This window comes from Hyaena hyaena, unplaced genomic scaffold (genome assembly GCF_003009895.1).
Source record: "Hyaena hyaena isolate Hyena2069 unplaced genomic scaffold, ASM300989v1 scaffold_93, whole genome shotgun sequence".
In the NCBI taxonomy this organism is placed as follows: Eukaryota; Metazoa; Chordata; class Mammalia; order Carnivora; family Hyaenidae; genus Hyaena; species Hyaena hyaena.
Genome location: NW_024080724.1, coordinates 723315 through 740641, shown reverse-complemented (window position 1 = coordinate 740641; position 17327 = coordinate 723315). Strand labels below are relative to the sequence as shown.

General features: G+C 49.0%; 1 protein-coding gene across 1 annotated transcript in view; it reads right to left on the bottom strand.

The window, feature by feature from the left end:
* The window catches only part of GABBR2 (gamma-aminobutyric acid type B receptor subunit 2), a 351400-nt gene that overhangs the window by 148092 nt on the left and 185981 nt on the right, over positions 1-17327 (bottom strand). The window contains exons 5-6 of the mRNA XM_039234825.1: positions 9709-9774; positions 3541-3741 (exon numbers count right to left, since the gene is read on the bottom strand). Of these exons, the coding sequence (XP_039090756.1) occupies positions 3541-3741; positions 9709-9774 (267 nt within the window). The remainder of the gene's footprint in view (positions 1-3540; positions 3742-9708; positions 9775-17327) is intronic.

Here is a 17327-nt window from a genome sequence, read left to right as displayed (position 1 = left end):
GGCAAATCTCCATCTTCCTCTTATAAGGACATTCATCACTGGATTCAGGGTTTACCCGAATAGTCCAGGACGCTCTCATCTCAAGATCCTTACATTAATTACATCCAGAAAGATGCTTTTTCCAAGTAAGGTCACATGCGTAACTTCCAAGGGTTAGGACATGGACATAACCTTCTTGGGGGCCACTATTCAACCCACTACAAGGATCTTGGGTGTGTCTCCTTAGCTTTGTCTGCCCCTTAGTGTCCCTAGTGAGGATGGCAAGAGCTCACTGAGTTGGTCCTGCAGGTGTCTGCTTGTCTTCACGGACACTGATGGACCCCAAAATATTGGCATCAGCTCAGCAGCCTGTCGCCACCACTCATGTATAACACAAAGTCAAATTCAGGAACCATTTCCCACCTCTCTCGACTTTCCTTTGACCATAGACTCTTGGAGGTTAGTTGGGGAACCTGGCTGTGGTCAGACCACAATTAAGAATGTTTTATTCAACTATGGGCCCCACACCCCAGGGAGAGAGGGTTCAACAAGGGCAAGTACAGAGGGTGGGCTAAGCATGGAAGGCACTGGGGAAACACAACCTGTTCAGGGCCAGGACTGGGGGAGGCGAGCGAGGCATAAAATTGAAGAGGGAGCCAAATAACTCAGTAATCAAGATAAATGACATTTTAAGGCAGTATTTAAAAAAAATCAAAACAAATGCCAAAAAAAAAAAAATCCACGAGGAACAAAACATCAGAATTTAAAATAAAGACAAGATCCGGTCTTGCCATTGTGTGACCTAAATCACTTAGCTCACCCCAATTCCAGTCCCGGGAATCTTATCTTCATTTAGGATTTTGGTGTTTTGTTCATCATGGATTTTTGTGTGTGTTAATTTTGAATTAAAAAAAAAATATTGCATTTGGATGAAAATGCCTTTCATCTTGATTACTGAGGATTTGAGCATGGCCTTAAATTTTGCCCTTAAGGTCTGCGCTGGGCAAGTGAATTCCAGCTGGAGGGATTTGGGCTGTTTGGTTTTGGACAAGGGACATCTCTGGGGATACGCTCACAGCAGCAGGACCTGGATGGGCCCGAGGGGCACGGGGGAGGGGGATTAAAGGAGAAGTAGCAAGTCCTCAGCTACTGAAGGATCTGAGAATCTGACAGGAGGCTGGTCTAGATGATCTGTAGGAGAGCCCTAAATCCTTTGCTTTCAAGAGGCAGACACCCCAGGTTTTCCTGTATAATTTCAATCATCTTGTAACCTCAAGATAACGTAAGAAATGCTGTCTTAATTCTTTTCAAGTTTATTTATTTTGAAAGAGAGAAACAGAGCACATACTGGGGAGCGGCAGAGGGAGAGAGAGAATCTCAAGAAGGCACCATGCTGTCAGCGCAGAACCTAACTCAGGGCTCACACCCACAAACCATGAGATCACAACCTGAGCCAAAACCAAGTTGGATGCTTAAATGACTGAGCCACCCTGGAGCCCCAGAAATGCTCTCTCTTGCTTCAAACCTTAAAGACAGGGGCTGGGTGTCCTGGAATTTCAGAAGCTCTCCATGCTGGGAGCCTGGCTCTACTCTAATGGCACTAACTCCCTCCTGGGAGGCTCATGCATGTGTAACCCAGACTGTGGGCTGAAGCAAACAGCCCCAGGAATAGCCACAGAGCATCCCATTCCCAGACACAGAGTTATGCAGGTGAGGTCAGCCTCCTCATGAGCTCCAAATAAAAATATTAAAATGAAAAAAATTAAAGTCAGTGACCTGGGAGATGCTGTTATATATAAAGTCAGAGCATTTCCTTCAAAAGACACTACAAAAAATGCTCTTCCTCAAACTCATTCCTGTGTGCTGCTCACACTCGGGCGTGTATTGCTCACCCTGCACATCAATGCTGCTCAGAACGACATTCGAGGCCCTTCTCATGGTATCTTATGACCCTCACGCACCTCACTTCACAGCCCTCATGCATAATCTTTTCCATCTTTGGTCTCCTCAGTCCTCAGTTCAGTTATCGTGCTGTCTCCTTAGTCTTTGTATTTTCCTCAAATATATTTTTAAAAATAGTTTATTGTCAAGTTGATTTCCATATAACACCCAGTGCTCATGCCCACAAGTGCCCTCCTCCATGCCCATCACACCCCTTCCCCTCCTACCCACCCCCATCAGCCCTCAGTTTGTTCTCGGCATTCAAGAGTCTCTCATGGTTTGCCTCCCTCCCTCTCCCCCACTATTTGAGTCGGGTCTAGGGTGTGCCTGGACTCAAGTCTCTTCTGATAAGCTGCAAACTTTGACAGCGTTAAAAAATCACATTTACCAAAATAAAATGAATTGTTTCTGCACATTATTCAGCATCTCAAAAAACTTTTCTATATGCTCATTGATTTTTGTATGAAAATATTTCTTCTAGCATTTTCTAGCCAGAGTGTTTTTCCAATATCCCTCAGGTGTCAGCATGAGCTAAAGAGTTGTTTACAAAATATGTCCTAATGATTTGCCAATTTTTTGAGAAATCAATAAATCATTCTTATAGAGTTGGCTCTGACTGAGATTAAATAATGGATAAATAATTTATATATAAAAGATTTTACATACATGGATATATGTATATGTGTGTGTGTGTGTGTGTGTGTGTGTATATAAAACTTTGCCATGAAGTTTAACTCCTTCAACGGAACTGTGGTCGGCTGGAGGAATTAACCATCTGAGCTCAGAGAGGACAGAAGAGAATTACATGGGCTGCTGTTCTCAATTCTGGCTGGTGGTTGGAACTAAGAGACAGATGTTACTGTATTCATTCACCAGGGCCGCCATCACTTGATTCTTGACAATACCCTGATAGGTAACACTCGTGAACTTGTGAAATACTCAGGAATGCCACATTACTGGCTCTCACAGCCCTCCGAGATAAGCAGGGAGGGGTCAGTAATGCCTGTGGGAACATGTGGAGACGCTGTCCAAGGTGCTGCTCCCGGTCATGACAGCATTGAAGGACCAGGCACCATGCCAGCCACGCTGCATGATTTGCCACCAGAGGAGGGTATTTTCACTGCTACTCTACAGATGAGGAAACAGTGGCTTGGAGAAACCAAGCTCAAGGTCACACAGCTAGTAAGTGGCAAAACTGGGGCTCAAGCCAGTCTGGCTGGTCTACGGCACGTTTGCCAAAGTCTACTTGAGGGGGTCTGTCTTCCCTTCTAGGCTGACAAGAGCATCAGCGAGCCTGAGAAATGACATTCCAGGTCAGACATACATGAAGTGAAACTCTAGCAGAGTCTATAGTTGGTGCTATAAAATTCACACTCTATCGCTCACATGAACACTGTGTTTTGTGTTTGCAAAGCACCCATACCTCATTTGATCCTCACAGTTCCTTAGAGGGGCATGCAGTGGACGACTGGGTATCCCCATTTAACAGGCTCAGAGAAGTCATGTGATTTGGTCAACACCACACAGCAAAGGCTAGAACAAGAACTGAGTACTTTGTGCCAACATCACCAGACAAGATGATCTAAAGAGGGGCTGAAGTGGTCAGACCCTGGCACTGACCTTTCCTGAGATGGTCTTGATCTGCTTGGAGCTCAGGGGCTCAAAGTCCACACCGATGTAGCCCTCCATGGCGGCAAGCAGATTTTTCCGGAGACAGCGGGATGAGTTGGCTTCTGTGTGCACCTGCTCCCACCACGAAGGCTCGTACCAGCCTGGGATAATCCACTGGTATTTGCTACCATACATGTTCTCCTCATATGCCTGCAAGAGATAGGTTGACCATGAAGGTACCAAGAGTCAAACATCTGTTCGAGGCTTCATGTCCTGTGAGAGGGCTGGAGGGGGCCCAGGTCTCCTCTTCCCAGAGAATTTATCAATTTTTCTATTATTTGCTGTGTTATCTCTCCTTGCTATCTCTCAAGAGATCCAAGGTAGTTTATAGGAAACATATATAAGGAAATAATAAATACTGAATAAATACTTAAATATGAGGGCCTGACCAAAGCCAGATGAGGACACTATAAGAAAACTATAGACTGATGTCCCTAATGAATATAGTTGCAGAAATTCTCAACAAAATATTAGTAAACTTAATTCAAGAACACATCAAAAAGATTATACACTATGACCAAGTGGCTTTTATTTCTGGGATCCAAGGATGGTTCAGCATTCACAAATCAATACATGTGACATGTCACCTTAGGGGAATTAAAGATAAAAATTACATGATCATTGCAACAGATGCCTTCTGTGCACTGTCATGAGCTGTGCACACTTTATTTACTTATTTATTTTTTTAAGGGGGGGGGAGGGAGCACTAGTGGGGGAGGGCTAGAGAGGGAGTGAATCCCAAGCAGGCTCCACATTGCCAGTGCAGAGCCTGACGTGGGGTTTGAACTCACAAATCGTTGAGACCATGACCTGAGCCGAAGCTGGAGTCTTAACTGACAGAGCCACCCAGGTGCCCCTGAGCTGTGCACACTTTAAAACGTGAACCTTAAATAATCCTGCAGTTCATTTCTGGTGAGCCATGAACACGTTGGGAAACAACCGATGTCACACCCCTCTGTGTCCATTAGCCTACAGCAGAGGCCAGGAGAATGTGGCAAGAGGAGCTTGTGGGATTGCTTTGGACTCTGGGAAGGTTCCGGTTGCCCTTCATTAGGGTCTCGATGCCAAGCCAGGGCCTGCCCACAGCAGAGTGGGCCAGAGTCCCTCAGAGCATCTGTTCATTAGAGAAAAGTTACTGTCCAGTCTGAGAGTTGCAGGAGTGCTCCTCCATTCCAACATCTGGGGAGGCAACTCTTTTTAAACAATCTTAAAGCCTAAGAAACCCCATCCTGCAGTGTAGAGCACCAGGGTACATATGAGTTAGAATGCTTGTTCCTTAACTTAAGCTCAAAGCCCATCTCCACAGCCTCTGCTCATTGGTTCAGTGAAGCCTTTGGAGAATAAATCAAAACTATTTAATGAAAAAGTCCTTCAACTCCCTCAAAGCAGTGATCACACTGCCTTTTCTCTAGACTCCTCTGATGATACGGGACTTTCACCTCCCCAATTCTAGATGATATACTTCTCATAATGCATCCTCAGATCACGGTAATTTCTCCAGCAGCTACATTATAAATGTTGCCCCCATCACAACTGTAGAAAATGCAGATAGCCCTCATCTCAATTACATGATAAAATCCCAGCTCAACAAAGTCAGGCAATCTCCTGGGCTTCCCTCTAATGAATGTGGTTTAGTCCCAAGAAACTTTCTTTTAAAGAAAAGATAGTCCCAGATTCTGTCTGGAGGCTAGACTTTTGAACAAAAGGCTCATTGCAATGATCCCAGGTCACTGTATTAATGGCAGAGTCTGTGAGACTTCACAACTCTCATCTTTTATTGAAAGGGAGGAACCCATATCTTCAGCCCCTGTTGTGTGCTTGGCCAATTACACATGTTATTTTATTTTCACAACAGCCCTATGAGGCAGTATTATTATTTCTGTCTTACAGATGAAGAAATTGAGGCTCAGAGACTAAGGAATTTGCCCAAATACATACAGCTAAGTCAAGGGGACAAGACTCAAAGTCCACTTTTGGTAGTTGCCCTCTTTTCTTAGCTAAATAAATAAAACTTTTTGGAAGTTTTCTCAATGTTAAAAGGTGGAGGCAAAAAAGATAGCCCCTCTCATTAGGAACGTCTGTTCAGGAGGAGTCCACAGATAGAGCAGGAAGTCAGGAGCCTCCCAGAGACCTGCCCTGGCAGCTCTTTGACCTGCCCTTGTCTCATTAAGAGCTGTGCCTTGCGAGTGAATTTTCCAGAAAATAGAAGCTTAGTCCATCTGAGTGACAACATACTTTGTTTAGAACATTAGTCAGTTTGGATGAACATAAACATTCTTCTACTGACCTTCTGTAAGAAACGGAAAGGGCGATCACAGTCAAGTGGCATTAGATTCTCTGCTGCACACCAGCTGGGTAAGTCTGGTGCACAACTCCTTGGGTCTCAGTTTTGCTATCTATAGCCCGTGGGAGGCAAAGCCTAGCTCAATGTGTTGGTGTAAGAATTAAATGAGATAATACGTGTACCGTACCAGCCAACACTACATTCAGGAACATTTTAGGAACTCCTTCCTGTTCCCTTCTCCTTTCCATAACACATAGTTTTATTTTGAACACCCGTCACTGTGGTGGGCTGTGCACAGTAATGCTGCTGGGTCTAGGGTGTCACTTTTCACAGCCATCAAGTCCCTGTCCTCTCTGAATTTGCTGCCTTTAATCTGCTATGGCTTGGAAAGCAGGGCACCTGGGCTGTTAAACATGTGTGTAGAACAAAAGTAAATAGGATTTGAGTGAGGGTCTAAGAGGGTTTCCTGCAAGGTAATCTTGGCAAGGACTGGTTTACATATACCATCCACCATCGAAAGCAACTGAGGGGAAGGCTCTAGTCCTCCATTCTGGCATTTCCGTCTTCAGAAGGGCTGAGGTTGCTACCTGTGTGAGCTGGGAGTAGCTGCCGGTATGCTTAGTCAGTCTCCCTGTGCCAAAGGGGGGTTTCTGTAGGGTGGGGTCCGCCCCTCCCTGGGTTCCCCAGTGCACAGCACAGTGGCTGGTGTGCACAGGGCACCTGATAAATGGTGGTACAGGGCCCAAGGGAACACCTTTCCAGTTTACGTGGTCACCTCAGTTTTCACTTTCTCTGCCTTTGGTGGGAACATGATCTCAGGACTTGCGGGCCACCACAGGGCCCTGCCACGTGGCCACAGGCGGTCCTGAGCTCACCTTCTTCGGTCTCAAGGACCGCTTTGGTTCTCATCAGCTGCAGACAGGTAACCATGATATGAATTATTTTATAAAGTCCAATGTCCTCTTTTTATAATGTTTCATTTGGCTCCTTCCCTCCCCACGCAAGACGGACATCTCCCTTCTCATATTACAGTTCACAACAACGATAATAATAAACCCTCACATCGGGAAGGCAATTAACAGTTAGGATGATGGCCTCCCTTCCGTGGCCTTATTTAGGCCTCTTGACGACCCCGGGAGGTGGATGGGGCAGGGACTGCAGCTTCTATTTTAGAGGGGAGGCAGTTGGGGACCAGAGATGTCAAGTGACCTGCCTGAGGTCACACAGCTGGTGGGGCTAAAACCAGAACCCAGGCTGGAGTGTGAGAATTTAGAATAGACCCCCGAGGTGGGGGGTGGGGGGGTGGGAGGGAGAAGACAAAAACGACAAGACCTGATCAAGCTGTGCTAAGCCCAAATGAACATTTTGCCACAGGGCTATAAATAGGTTTGCTGGAGTCTGCGCTTCCATTGGGTGGCGGCTCCAGGCTCGAGAACACAGCAACACGCTGCAGAGTTTGCAATGCAGCATTTGGCTGGCAAAGCTATGGCTGTTTCCATCTGATCTGCACCCCAATCCGGACACAGGCAGGAAGGCTTTTTCAAGGGTTGCGGGGAGAGTGGAGGGAAGGAATCGGCTCTGAGCAGCCCCTCCCTCTGCCACCCACCAGTCCTGATGTGGGAAGAAGACACTGGCAGACCCTCCTGGGGGATCTCCCAGACCTGCCAGTAGAATTGCTTCCTAACCAGATAGGACTCCAAGCCCTGGGGGGCAGATTCCATCCGAGGGTTGGACACTTGGAATAAACAGCCGACAAAATAGCTGTAAGGAATTCCTCAACAAAGCCACCTGCAGACCCTAAGAGAAAGCCCATCTCCAAACACCCACCGTCCAATAAGAGGAACGTGGGACGAGACGGTGGAGGGTGTCCCATGCCACGTGGGAGGCAGGCAGCCTGGGGTTTTGGGTCAAGAGGAAGACAGCACTCCATCTGCTCTGAAGCAGAAACCATGGCTGGAAGTGCCACCCTGAAAAGAATCCCAGTGCGGGGCACAGAGAGAAGCCACAGCCACGCCTCCACTTGGGTTTGGCTCAAAGTAGAACACGAGGCCTGTCTGCAGTTTTTGGAAAAGGGAGATGGCCAGCGACCAGTGTGCTGTCTTCATGGATCATTTTTTTTCATTTATTCCTCCCGGAGTTAGTACCCATCATGTGCGAGCTGTGTGTGAGGCCCCAGGGATACAGAGAAGGGTGGCGGGGGCAAAATCCACCTTCGTCCCCCCAGAAGAGATCACATTCTCTGATACAGAGCATTATTTTCCTTTTCAAAATGGGCCATCTCTGGACCTCAGATGGTAACGTGCAAGGTTTTATGAGTAAAGGTTTATGAGTAAAACTTGATGAGCAAGGTTTTGAAGTAAAAGGCATTAAATCAATTTGCTCCATATTTTCAGTTTTTCTCATTGTTCATCCTTAGATTCTCATATGGAAAGACCCCTTGTTGCCCTTAACTGGAGTACAGAATGCTAAATACACTCTTGTAGGGACCATCTGATAAGTAAACTCACCAGCCATCAACAGTCCATTCCATTCTCAGACACCTGAGACTTTACACAGACAAACAGAAGATTGTGGACACTTCCTGAGGGCTCACTATCCATCCAGCGCTGTGCCAAGTGTTTTTGCTCATCTAATCTTCACAATGGTCCTATGAGATAGGTGCTCTATCATCCCCACTTCACAGATGAGAAAACTGGGGCTCCCAATGTGTCAACAACAAGCCCAAATTCAGCACCCAAGCAGCAGACCGACTCCTGGGCTCTAAGCTCTGTCCAGGGTCTCCAGAAATGTCAGAGAACAGAGGCTCAGTCTGTGAGGAGGACTCACTGGGGAGACACCGACTCACATGACTGGGCTCCCATTCTGTCAATTTTTCTCTGACCTGTGGCAGGGGAGAGGGAGCCAGGTATCAAAACCGAAAGACTTATTTCCTGTGTTAGAACTCGGGCAAGTACTTAGGTTAAAACATCACATGGAGAAAAGATGATTAGATTGGCAACATGGTGGGGTGCCTGGGTGGCTCAGGTGGTTAAGCGTCCGACTTTATGACCTCATGGTCCGTGAGTTCGAGCCTTGCATCAGGCTCTGTGCTGACAGCTCAGAGCCTGCTTCGTATTCCGTTCTCTGTCTCTCTCTCTGTGCCCCTCCCCTGCTTGCGCACTGTCATTCTCACTCTCTCTCTCAAATATAAATAAACATTTAAAAAAGACTTTTAGTTTGGGAATCAGGTGAAGGGAATGGCGCCTTGGCTCTGCCAGAAACTGGGTCTCTATTTCCTCATCTGTAAAGTGGGATAATGATAGTTGTTTCACACAGTTATTGAGATTAGATGAGATAAGGCATAAAAACGTGCTCTGTGGCCTCTCACACACCAGACAATTGTAAAGAATTCAGGGGCAGATACTGAACAGTTGAGAGACTATTCTAAACTTAAGGCTCTGAGCTCTGCTGCAGGGCTGGGGGTGGGGGTCTGACGCACCTCAGCCTCGCCCGGAGGTCTGGCCTCTCAGCGGGAGAGGCTGTGCAGTACAGCAGGCCTCCATCGAGCATGGCTGAGTGGATGGGCAGAGAATTAGCCGACAGGGCTCAGACCAGGAACTGGCTAGTTGGTTTGGTCAACTGAGGCCCCTAGTTCCTCCCACGACTGCACTGTTCTGAGCCTCGGAGGCTTAGCTCCCCGAAAAGATGAAAGCGCGGTGAATACATCACTTTTGCTTCCAACAACTCCTTCTGTCCTATACCCTGCTCAGAGCAGGCAGTCAGAACGAGTCTGAGAAAAGGCTTCGTGAAACCCCCCCCCAAAGGCACAGTGCCACGGCCAACGTCTTACTTACACAGCAGAACACTTTTGCTGCCATATTCTGGTCAAACTGGCCCAGGATGATCCTCACGTCGTTGCCCTGTGGACAGAAGGACACGTAAGTGAAGGAGAGTGGATGACAGGCACACCTGCGGGCTTGAGGCCACAGGCCTGCAACGTTCGTGCACCCCCAGCTCCCCGGCCAAGAGCTCTGCCCTCGGGCTGGTTCTCTGGCCCTCTCTGGGGCCAGCTCCCCCTCGGCTCCGGGGCCGCCTTCCCTGGTGTCAGGGACAAGTCCGCAGGGGCTGGCGACTGGGAGGGGTGTGGGCAGCATGCCTCATCTCCTTCACCAAGGGCAGGCAGACCCTGCCGGGCCCCGAGACGGTCTAATCTCCTTCCTCATACACGGAGTACTCACACCCAGGGAAACTGAAGCCAGAGGAGGGACAGGGGCTCCCAAGGTCCCTGGGGGAGTTGACGGCAGAAATAAGACTGCAGCACCCCCCCCCCACTCCAGTATTTTAGACTCTTCTATGCCTTCCTGGAACCCACAGAGCTTCCCAATTAAGAAGTGCCAGAGTCTCTTTGAGTTCTGAGCTTTGTTCAAATCTCAGCTCCAACAAGCCTCAGGGTATCTCAGGCCACTCCTTTTTCCATCTTTGCCTCAATTTCCTCACCTGTACGACGGGCATAATGGCAGGGCCTAATTCCAGGGTCATTGGGAGGACTGGAGAGACGCAGATTCACACAGTTCCTCGCACAGTGAGGGCCCAGTAAATGCTCGCTAGTCTTAGGATTCTATAACCTCCTCCCAACCCACCTTTCACTCCAAGAAACACTTGTATTTGAAAACTCTATAAATGGGGTTGCACTTATTATCTCAGTGTGTGTACTGACCAGCAGCTCCCCCCACTCATGTATTCATTCAACAAACATTTACTGGGCGTTTGCCTGAGGCTCCCTCCAGGGTCAGGGTCAGGGGCCGTCGGTTGCTGTGTGGGTGACAGGGGTCCAGGCAGGACCCTGCTCCATAGAGAACAGGCTCACCGTGGCCGCTCCAGGTGGCATCTGGACCAGCCGGGCCCTGGCCCACCGGCCGGCACCCCACCCCAGTCACTTCCTGCCCTCCGCCCTGAGGCTCGGCCTCGCAGGTGGTGCTGCTTTCCTGCAGTGCCGCCCCGTCCTCTCCGGCAGGCCTCAAGGCCCTTTGATGCATAAAGAAGAGAAACATGCCTTTAAAGATCAGTTTTTAGCATCTTTCAAAATTGGAAAGTGCTGACTGGGAGGCCATTTTACTCATCATGTACTTTAGCAAAATAAAAAAGGCTTGGATTCTAAAATCATCCTTCGTTTGCAAGCAAGAATGGAAAGAAGAGGGGGGAAAAAACCCTGCTCTGAAAGGACTTTAAAAGATCGTTAACAGAGCAGTTGAAGGAAGGCGAGCCTTTGTCATCACCGTGTCTGCAAGGCTATAAAAAGTTCTAAGCTGCTTCCGTTCTATGGACTTGCTCCCAGGCACGCTCCAGGGTTTTTCTGCTTGTTTGTTGAAATCTTTTAGTCCTTTTTGCTGCTAATAGTATTCGGCCAGCCAGCCAGGCAGGCAGCAAACACTTATTGAGTATCTACTTTGTGCCAAGCTCTGTGTTGCTAAACATGGTATAGAAGAAATAGCTTATTGGATTTTAGAGTTGGAGAGGCCTTAGTTCGAATCCCAGCTCCACCACTGACCAGCTGCGTGACCCTGAGTCTTAATCCCCTAGAGCCTCAATTTTCTCATTTTCAAAAGAGAGATAATCCTACCTACCTTGCCGGGCGCCCGTAGGATGCATGCTAATGAAACCCACTCATTGGCTCCCATGATGCTCCCTCCTGGCTCTTTCCTTCCTCCTGGTCCTTCCTGCTCAGACTCTGATCAGCTCAGCGCCCTTCTGCCCGTCCCTAACTGCTGGTGTTCCGCGCAAGTCTGCCGTCAGCTCGGTGCCCTCAGCACTCTCCTCGGGCAGCCTCGTTCACGGCCCCGGTTGCAACTGCAACAACTGTGTGTGTGGAGGCCCGACCACCCTCCCCAGCCCCGACTCTTCTCCAGCTGCCCACTAGACCCCTCCACTCGGATTCTCCGAACTACCTCAAGCTCAGCACACCTACAGCCCTTCTCCCCTCCCCCGTTGTCCCTCTCTGAGACCCGTGTCACCACCTTCCCACCCGCCGGGTTCACTCGCCTCCTTCCAAGCCACAACCAGGACCCGCTGGCTGTCTGCTCACCAGTGCCACCTCGGCCCCGTCCCTGCAGCCCCGCCCCGCTGGGTTAGCCACCAATGTCCCCAACTCGTTGACCTACGACCGCCTCCCGGCTGGATCCTCACCCTTAGTCCTGTTCCACCCACCCCCGTCTCCATAGAGCAGACAAAGGAATCATTCCGAGATTCGAATGTGGTCGCATAAAACCTCTCCATGGCTCCCTGAGCTTTACAGGTCACCTCTGAGCTCCGTAGTAGAACATTCGAGATGCTTTACCAGCTGACCCCCGCTCAGGTCTCAAATCACACCGTGCTCCCCACCCTTCTAGGGTGTAGGACCAGCTGCCTGCGGTTGCCTAAAACAGCTCTGCTGCTCGTGCGTGTATTCACTCGTCCATCCCGCACCCCAGCCTCTTTCTTTCTGCAAGCTCAGCCATCTCAGATGCCCTTCCCTCTCGCCTTTGCCTGGAGAGCTGCCGCTCACCCTTCATGCTTTAGCTCAGGCACCCCTACTCTGAGAAACCGTCTTTGTCCCATTGGGCTTGGTGGTCGTTTGCTCCTCTGTGGGCCCAGAGCACTCTGTGCTGCCCTCCATCATGGCCCAAGTCCACTTGCTTGTCTGTCTTCCCCCCTGGACTGAGGGTAACTTGATTCATCTCTGGCTCCCCAGCTCAGGGGGACAGGGCATGACAAACATATTAATAAGAAATAGGTGGGTGAATGCTATGTGAGCTACCAAGCACAATGCCTGGCCTGCACTCCTTATTCGGTGACTGTGATGATCACCACCGCACTAATATCCTAGGGCCTCAGCACTGATGGTATTCACCATGGCCGTTTCGCGAATGGACTGAGGAACCCACATCTTCATGGCTGACCACCTGACCACCTGCAGATAGATAAATAACCGGCTCTACCACTTATGGACCATTTAGTATCTCTGTTACCATAACAACCAAGTTGCATGGACCACTTGGCTCTGTGCTCCCAGACTGTTAGTATTGGATGGAACCCAAGGGATCACTGATCTAGTGAACCCCTTCCTAGAGAGGCAAAAGGCTTCCCCCAAGACTGCACAGCACCCTGCACCCACTGCTCCCACCTCGGTGGCCCTCCGATGGTCAGAGGAGAAAGATCCTAGCCAGAGCCAGGTTGTGCCTGCTGTAGGGAGCTGTTCGCACCCACTCTCAACCAGCTGACCTACCCAGGTGCCCCTGTTCGCACCCACTCTGATTCTAGCCGGTAAGAGGTGGCAAGATGCTGCAGTGTCTGGAGGGAAGAGGCAGCACCCAGGACAGCCGAAGCCTGGAATCCCGGGGCGGGAAGTGGACAAAGGGAGATGCAAGTGGCCCGATATCCTTAGCAGGAGCCTTGAAAGCAGTAGAAAGAGGGTGAAGGGCTTCTCAAAATGAGGACTTTTCTTGAGAATATGAAAAGCATGCGTCTGCCTGGTTCTCCTTTCCAGAGTAGCAATTTATTGTAAGATGCAGGGGTGAGGGGAAAGGTTTTAGATTTCAGGAGTCTTAAAAATTGTTAACACATGCCTGCCCTCACAAAAGTTCTAGAATCACGTTGTTTGGTGTTACATAACTTGTACCTCTTCCTGAGAATCTGGAAAGTAGAAAGACAAATTTTGCCTTGGCAGTGGCCCCTGCTTCTGGCCACGCCTCCCACCTCCCTGCCAGGGGCGTAAGCACACTCTCCTTTGTGGTGGGAAGGGCTCTGGGGCAGTATGGGGAGTACCAGGGGGTATGGGAGGAGAGTCACAAAAGTCCCTGAGGATAAGAAGGACAGAACAGAGTTGTGATGGTACAGAGAACCCAGAAGTTGACAGAGGGCAGGGTCCAAAAATCCTGTGCCCTTCCACAGACTCTTGATTCTGCTGGGGGTCACCAGGGGTGAAAGATGACATGAGGAGGGACAAAGGGCAGCTTGTACTCCAATGGTTATATCTAAGGTTGGAGACCATATGGTGGTCTACGTTCACACAAAAGGCCTCGCCTATAGGGGAGGGGCAAAATGGAAGGCCACAGCGATAGGGTGGGAGGTCCGGGGAGGGGTATCAGCCCAAACCCTGGATGGATTTCCTTTCCTCCTTCCTGGGTCCTTCTCATCCGTTGTCTAGAGTCTCTGTGTCTCTCTTAAAGCAAGCTAAAATATCACACACACACACACACACACACACACACACACACACACACACACTACATAAGCAGGAAAACCCAATTCAAAGACCTTGTGTATGACAACAAATTACATATGAAAAAAAGAAGGCAAATAAAGGGGGAGTTTTAATAAAAGATTTTTTAAATGAGAAGAAAAAAAAAAGAAACTAATATAACCTTGTATGTCAACTGTACTTCAGTAAAAAAGGAAATTTATGTATAGAAGCAAAACAAAGCAAAACAAAATAAAGACCTTGTGTACAACCTCCAGTTTGCAGGGGATTCTAGGAAGAGAAAAACCAAGGACAATCCCTGAGCTCTTTCTAGCTGTGGTACTAGGCAGTCATCAGCCCCACCTTAGGAGACAGCTATTGTTATTATGTCCACTCTGGAAAGTTTCATGAGTGAGCTGAGCTCCAAAGAACAAAGAAATTTTTCTGAGTGGGCCAGACACCTCTGGCCCTGCTGGATGCTCACTGCCCTGTCCCTCACCACCACCAGCCCCCCCCCTCAACCAATCCATCCATCCCAGTGCAGGGTGGGCAGCTTACAGCTCTCTCCCTTCTCGGTGAACTGCCCCCAGCTACAGAGAACTTCCTGGCCCTAAAGGCCACACTGTGCCCCACACTCTGCATCACCCAATGACTGACTCACTAGAAGGTGGGACCAGCTATGTGGTCCAGGCATCCCGTGGGGCCAGGCTAACCCAGTCTCCGGCCAAGAAAATGTTCAGGCCCAGCTCCCCTCTTGACTTATCCTGTCTCCCCGCCCCTTCTCCTGAGTGTGCTCTCCATAAATCACCTCCACCAGAAACTCAGGCTCTGTTTCTAGAGAGTTCAACTGAAGACACCAGGTCACACAGGTAGGAAGGGGTGGTGCTGGCCTTGACCCTGGCTGAGCCCGGCCCCCAGAGCCTGAGCGCTTGACCGCTGTCCCTATATATTGCCTCCCAGGCCGAGCGAACAGCCAGTCTGCAGTAATACTCACAGAGCTAAGTCGTGCAGATTTTGACGTGGAGGCACTGCAACAGCAGATGTGATCCTGAGGCATTAAAATAGCTGGTGTACATTTAACACAGCAGGAAAGCAGAAGGCCACCCCAACCTGCCATCCCTGTGGCAGGGGTGTGGGGTCCCGCTGGAAAGGCAAGGTCAACCTGGACACTGACGTCTGGGTTATCTGGCAACTCCCGCCGCCTGTGCACCTGTCTTAGCCCACGTGTAATCCCTTCCTGGTTTCTCAGGTGCCCAGCCTCACAGGCCTGCTGGGGCTGCCGAAAAATCAGATAAAGTTGCGTACAAAGTTGTGGAAAGGGAGGTGGTATGACAAGGTCCAGGGTGGCCAAACTTCTAGAGGCTGGGCATGGTGAGGCTGGGGGGTGGCTCTACCTATGTATGTATATATGTATGTATCTATCAATCTATGTATGTATGTATGTATCTGGAGTATGGTTGACACACAGTGTTATATTAGTTTCAGGTGTACAACATAGTGATTCAACAAGGCTGTACCTTAAGGAGACACATATTCTTTTTCTTTTCTTAAATAGTTTATTGTCAAGTTGGTTTCCATATAACACCCACTGGTCATCCCCATAAGTGCCCCCCTCCATGCCCATTACCCCCCTTCCCCTCACCCCCACCCCCATCAGCCCTCAGTTTGTTCTCAGCATTCGTCTTTCATGGTTTGCCTCCCTCCCTCTCCCCAACTATTTTTCCCCTTCTCCTCCCCCATGGTCCTCCGTTAAGTTCCTCCTAATCCTCCCATACGTGCCAACATATGGTATCTGTCCTTCTCTGCCTGACTTATTTTGCTCAGCATAACGCCCTCAAGTTCCATCCATGTTGCCTCACATGGCCAGACTTCATTCTTTCTCATTGCCATGTAGTATTCCGTATAGATAAACCACAGCTTCTTGATCCATTCATCAGTTGATGGACACTTAGGCCCTTTCCATGATTTGGCTATTGTTGAGAGCGCTGCTATGAACATTGGGATACATGTGCCCCTATGCATCAGCAAGGGCAACACATATTCTTAAAGAAGAGAGTAAAGAGGGAATAAGCCCATAGCAGCCCACTGGGAAAGTGTACCATTTCTGTAAAGTTTATTATTTTATCTTGAAAATTCATACACATTTAGCATTCCAATAACATACCCATGTTTATCTTAAGATAAAAATAATGCGTTTCTTCCCATGTTTCTGAGCAAAACTGTCCTGGCAGGGAATATATGCCATGTTTATTCTGTAGCTCTGGACCCCTCCTTGGGGTGCCTAGATGAACCCTACTTTCCAGGAGTCAAGCAGGCTCCTGGCCTATGGGGTGGGGTGGGGGGAACTTCCCACAAGGCCTCTCCCATGGAGCACAGGGCAGCAGTCCGCCCAAAAGCCTGTTTTTGTGGTCTTCCTGTGACAGGCAGACAAGTGGTCCCCCCAAAAGTGTCCATTTCCTGCTCTCCAGAACCTATGAATTTGCTCTGTGACACAGCAAAGGGGAGTCAACATTGCAGATGGAATTAAGGCTGCTAATCGGCTGGTGTATACATTAGGGAGATCTTCGTGGAATCTGAACCCTGAATGATAGGCTAGAGGCTACTCCGGAGAAGGTAGATAAAGCAAACAAAATGAACAGAGCAGGACACTGGAAGCCTGGCACTCTCCCGCACACGGCCCAACGCTTCAGAGCCAGCCCCATGGAAATAGCCAGGGGCAGCCTCCGGCCCCCCTCCCAGCCCAGCCTGGCAATAGTTAACTTTAAAGCCCCATGTTCGGAACAGGCCTGGAAGGAGCTTAAAGGCCTCGGGTCTTCATCACACAGAGATGGTTTTTCTTGACTTTAGGCGAACTTTGGTACATATCAGCTAAATCCGCCTGATTAATTTCATTATTTGGTTCCTCTGTGCTCTTGCTTGTTTTCGCCTGGGTGATCTGTCCAAGACTGAGAGAATGTTATGGCTCCCAATGCTATTGTGTTTCTGTCAATTCTCCTTTGTATTTTAACAGGCTTTTCTTTATATATTTCAGTGAGATGTAATTTAGAGCAATAATGGCCCATGATTGTGTTATTCTCATGGTGAATTGTACCCCTATCTATAGAGAATGACTCTCCTAAATCCTGTTTAATGCCTGCACCTTGAATTCCCTTTGGGTCTTGAACATTGGGGTTCTTGCTCGCTTGGGTTTGCTTGACCTACCTTTGCCCGATCTTTTACCTTTGACCTTCCTGTGTCACTCACTCTGTTGTCACCAGC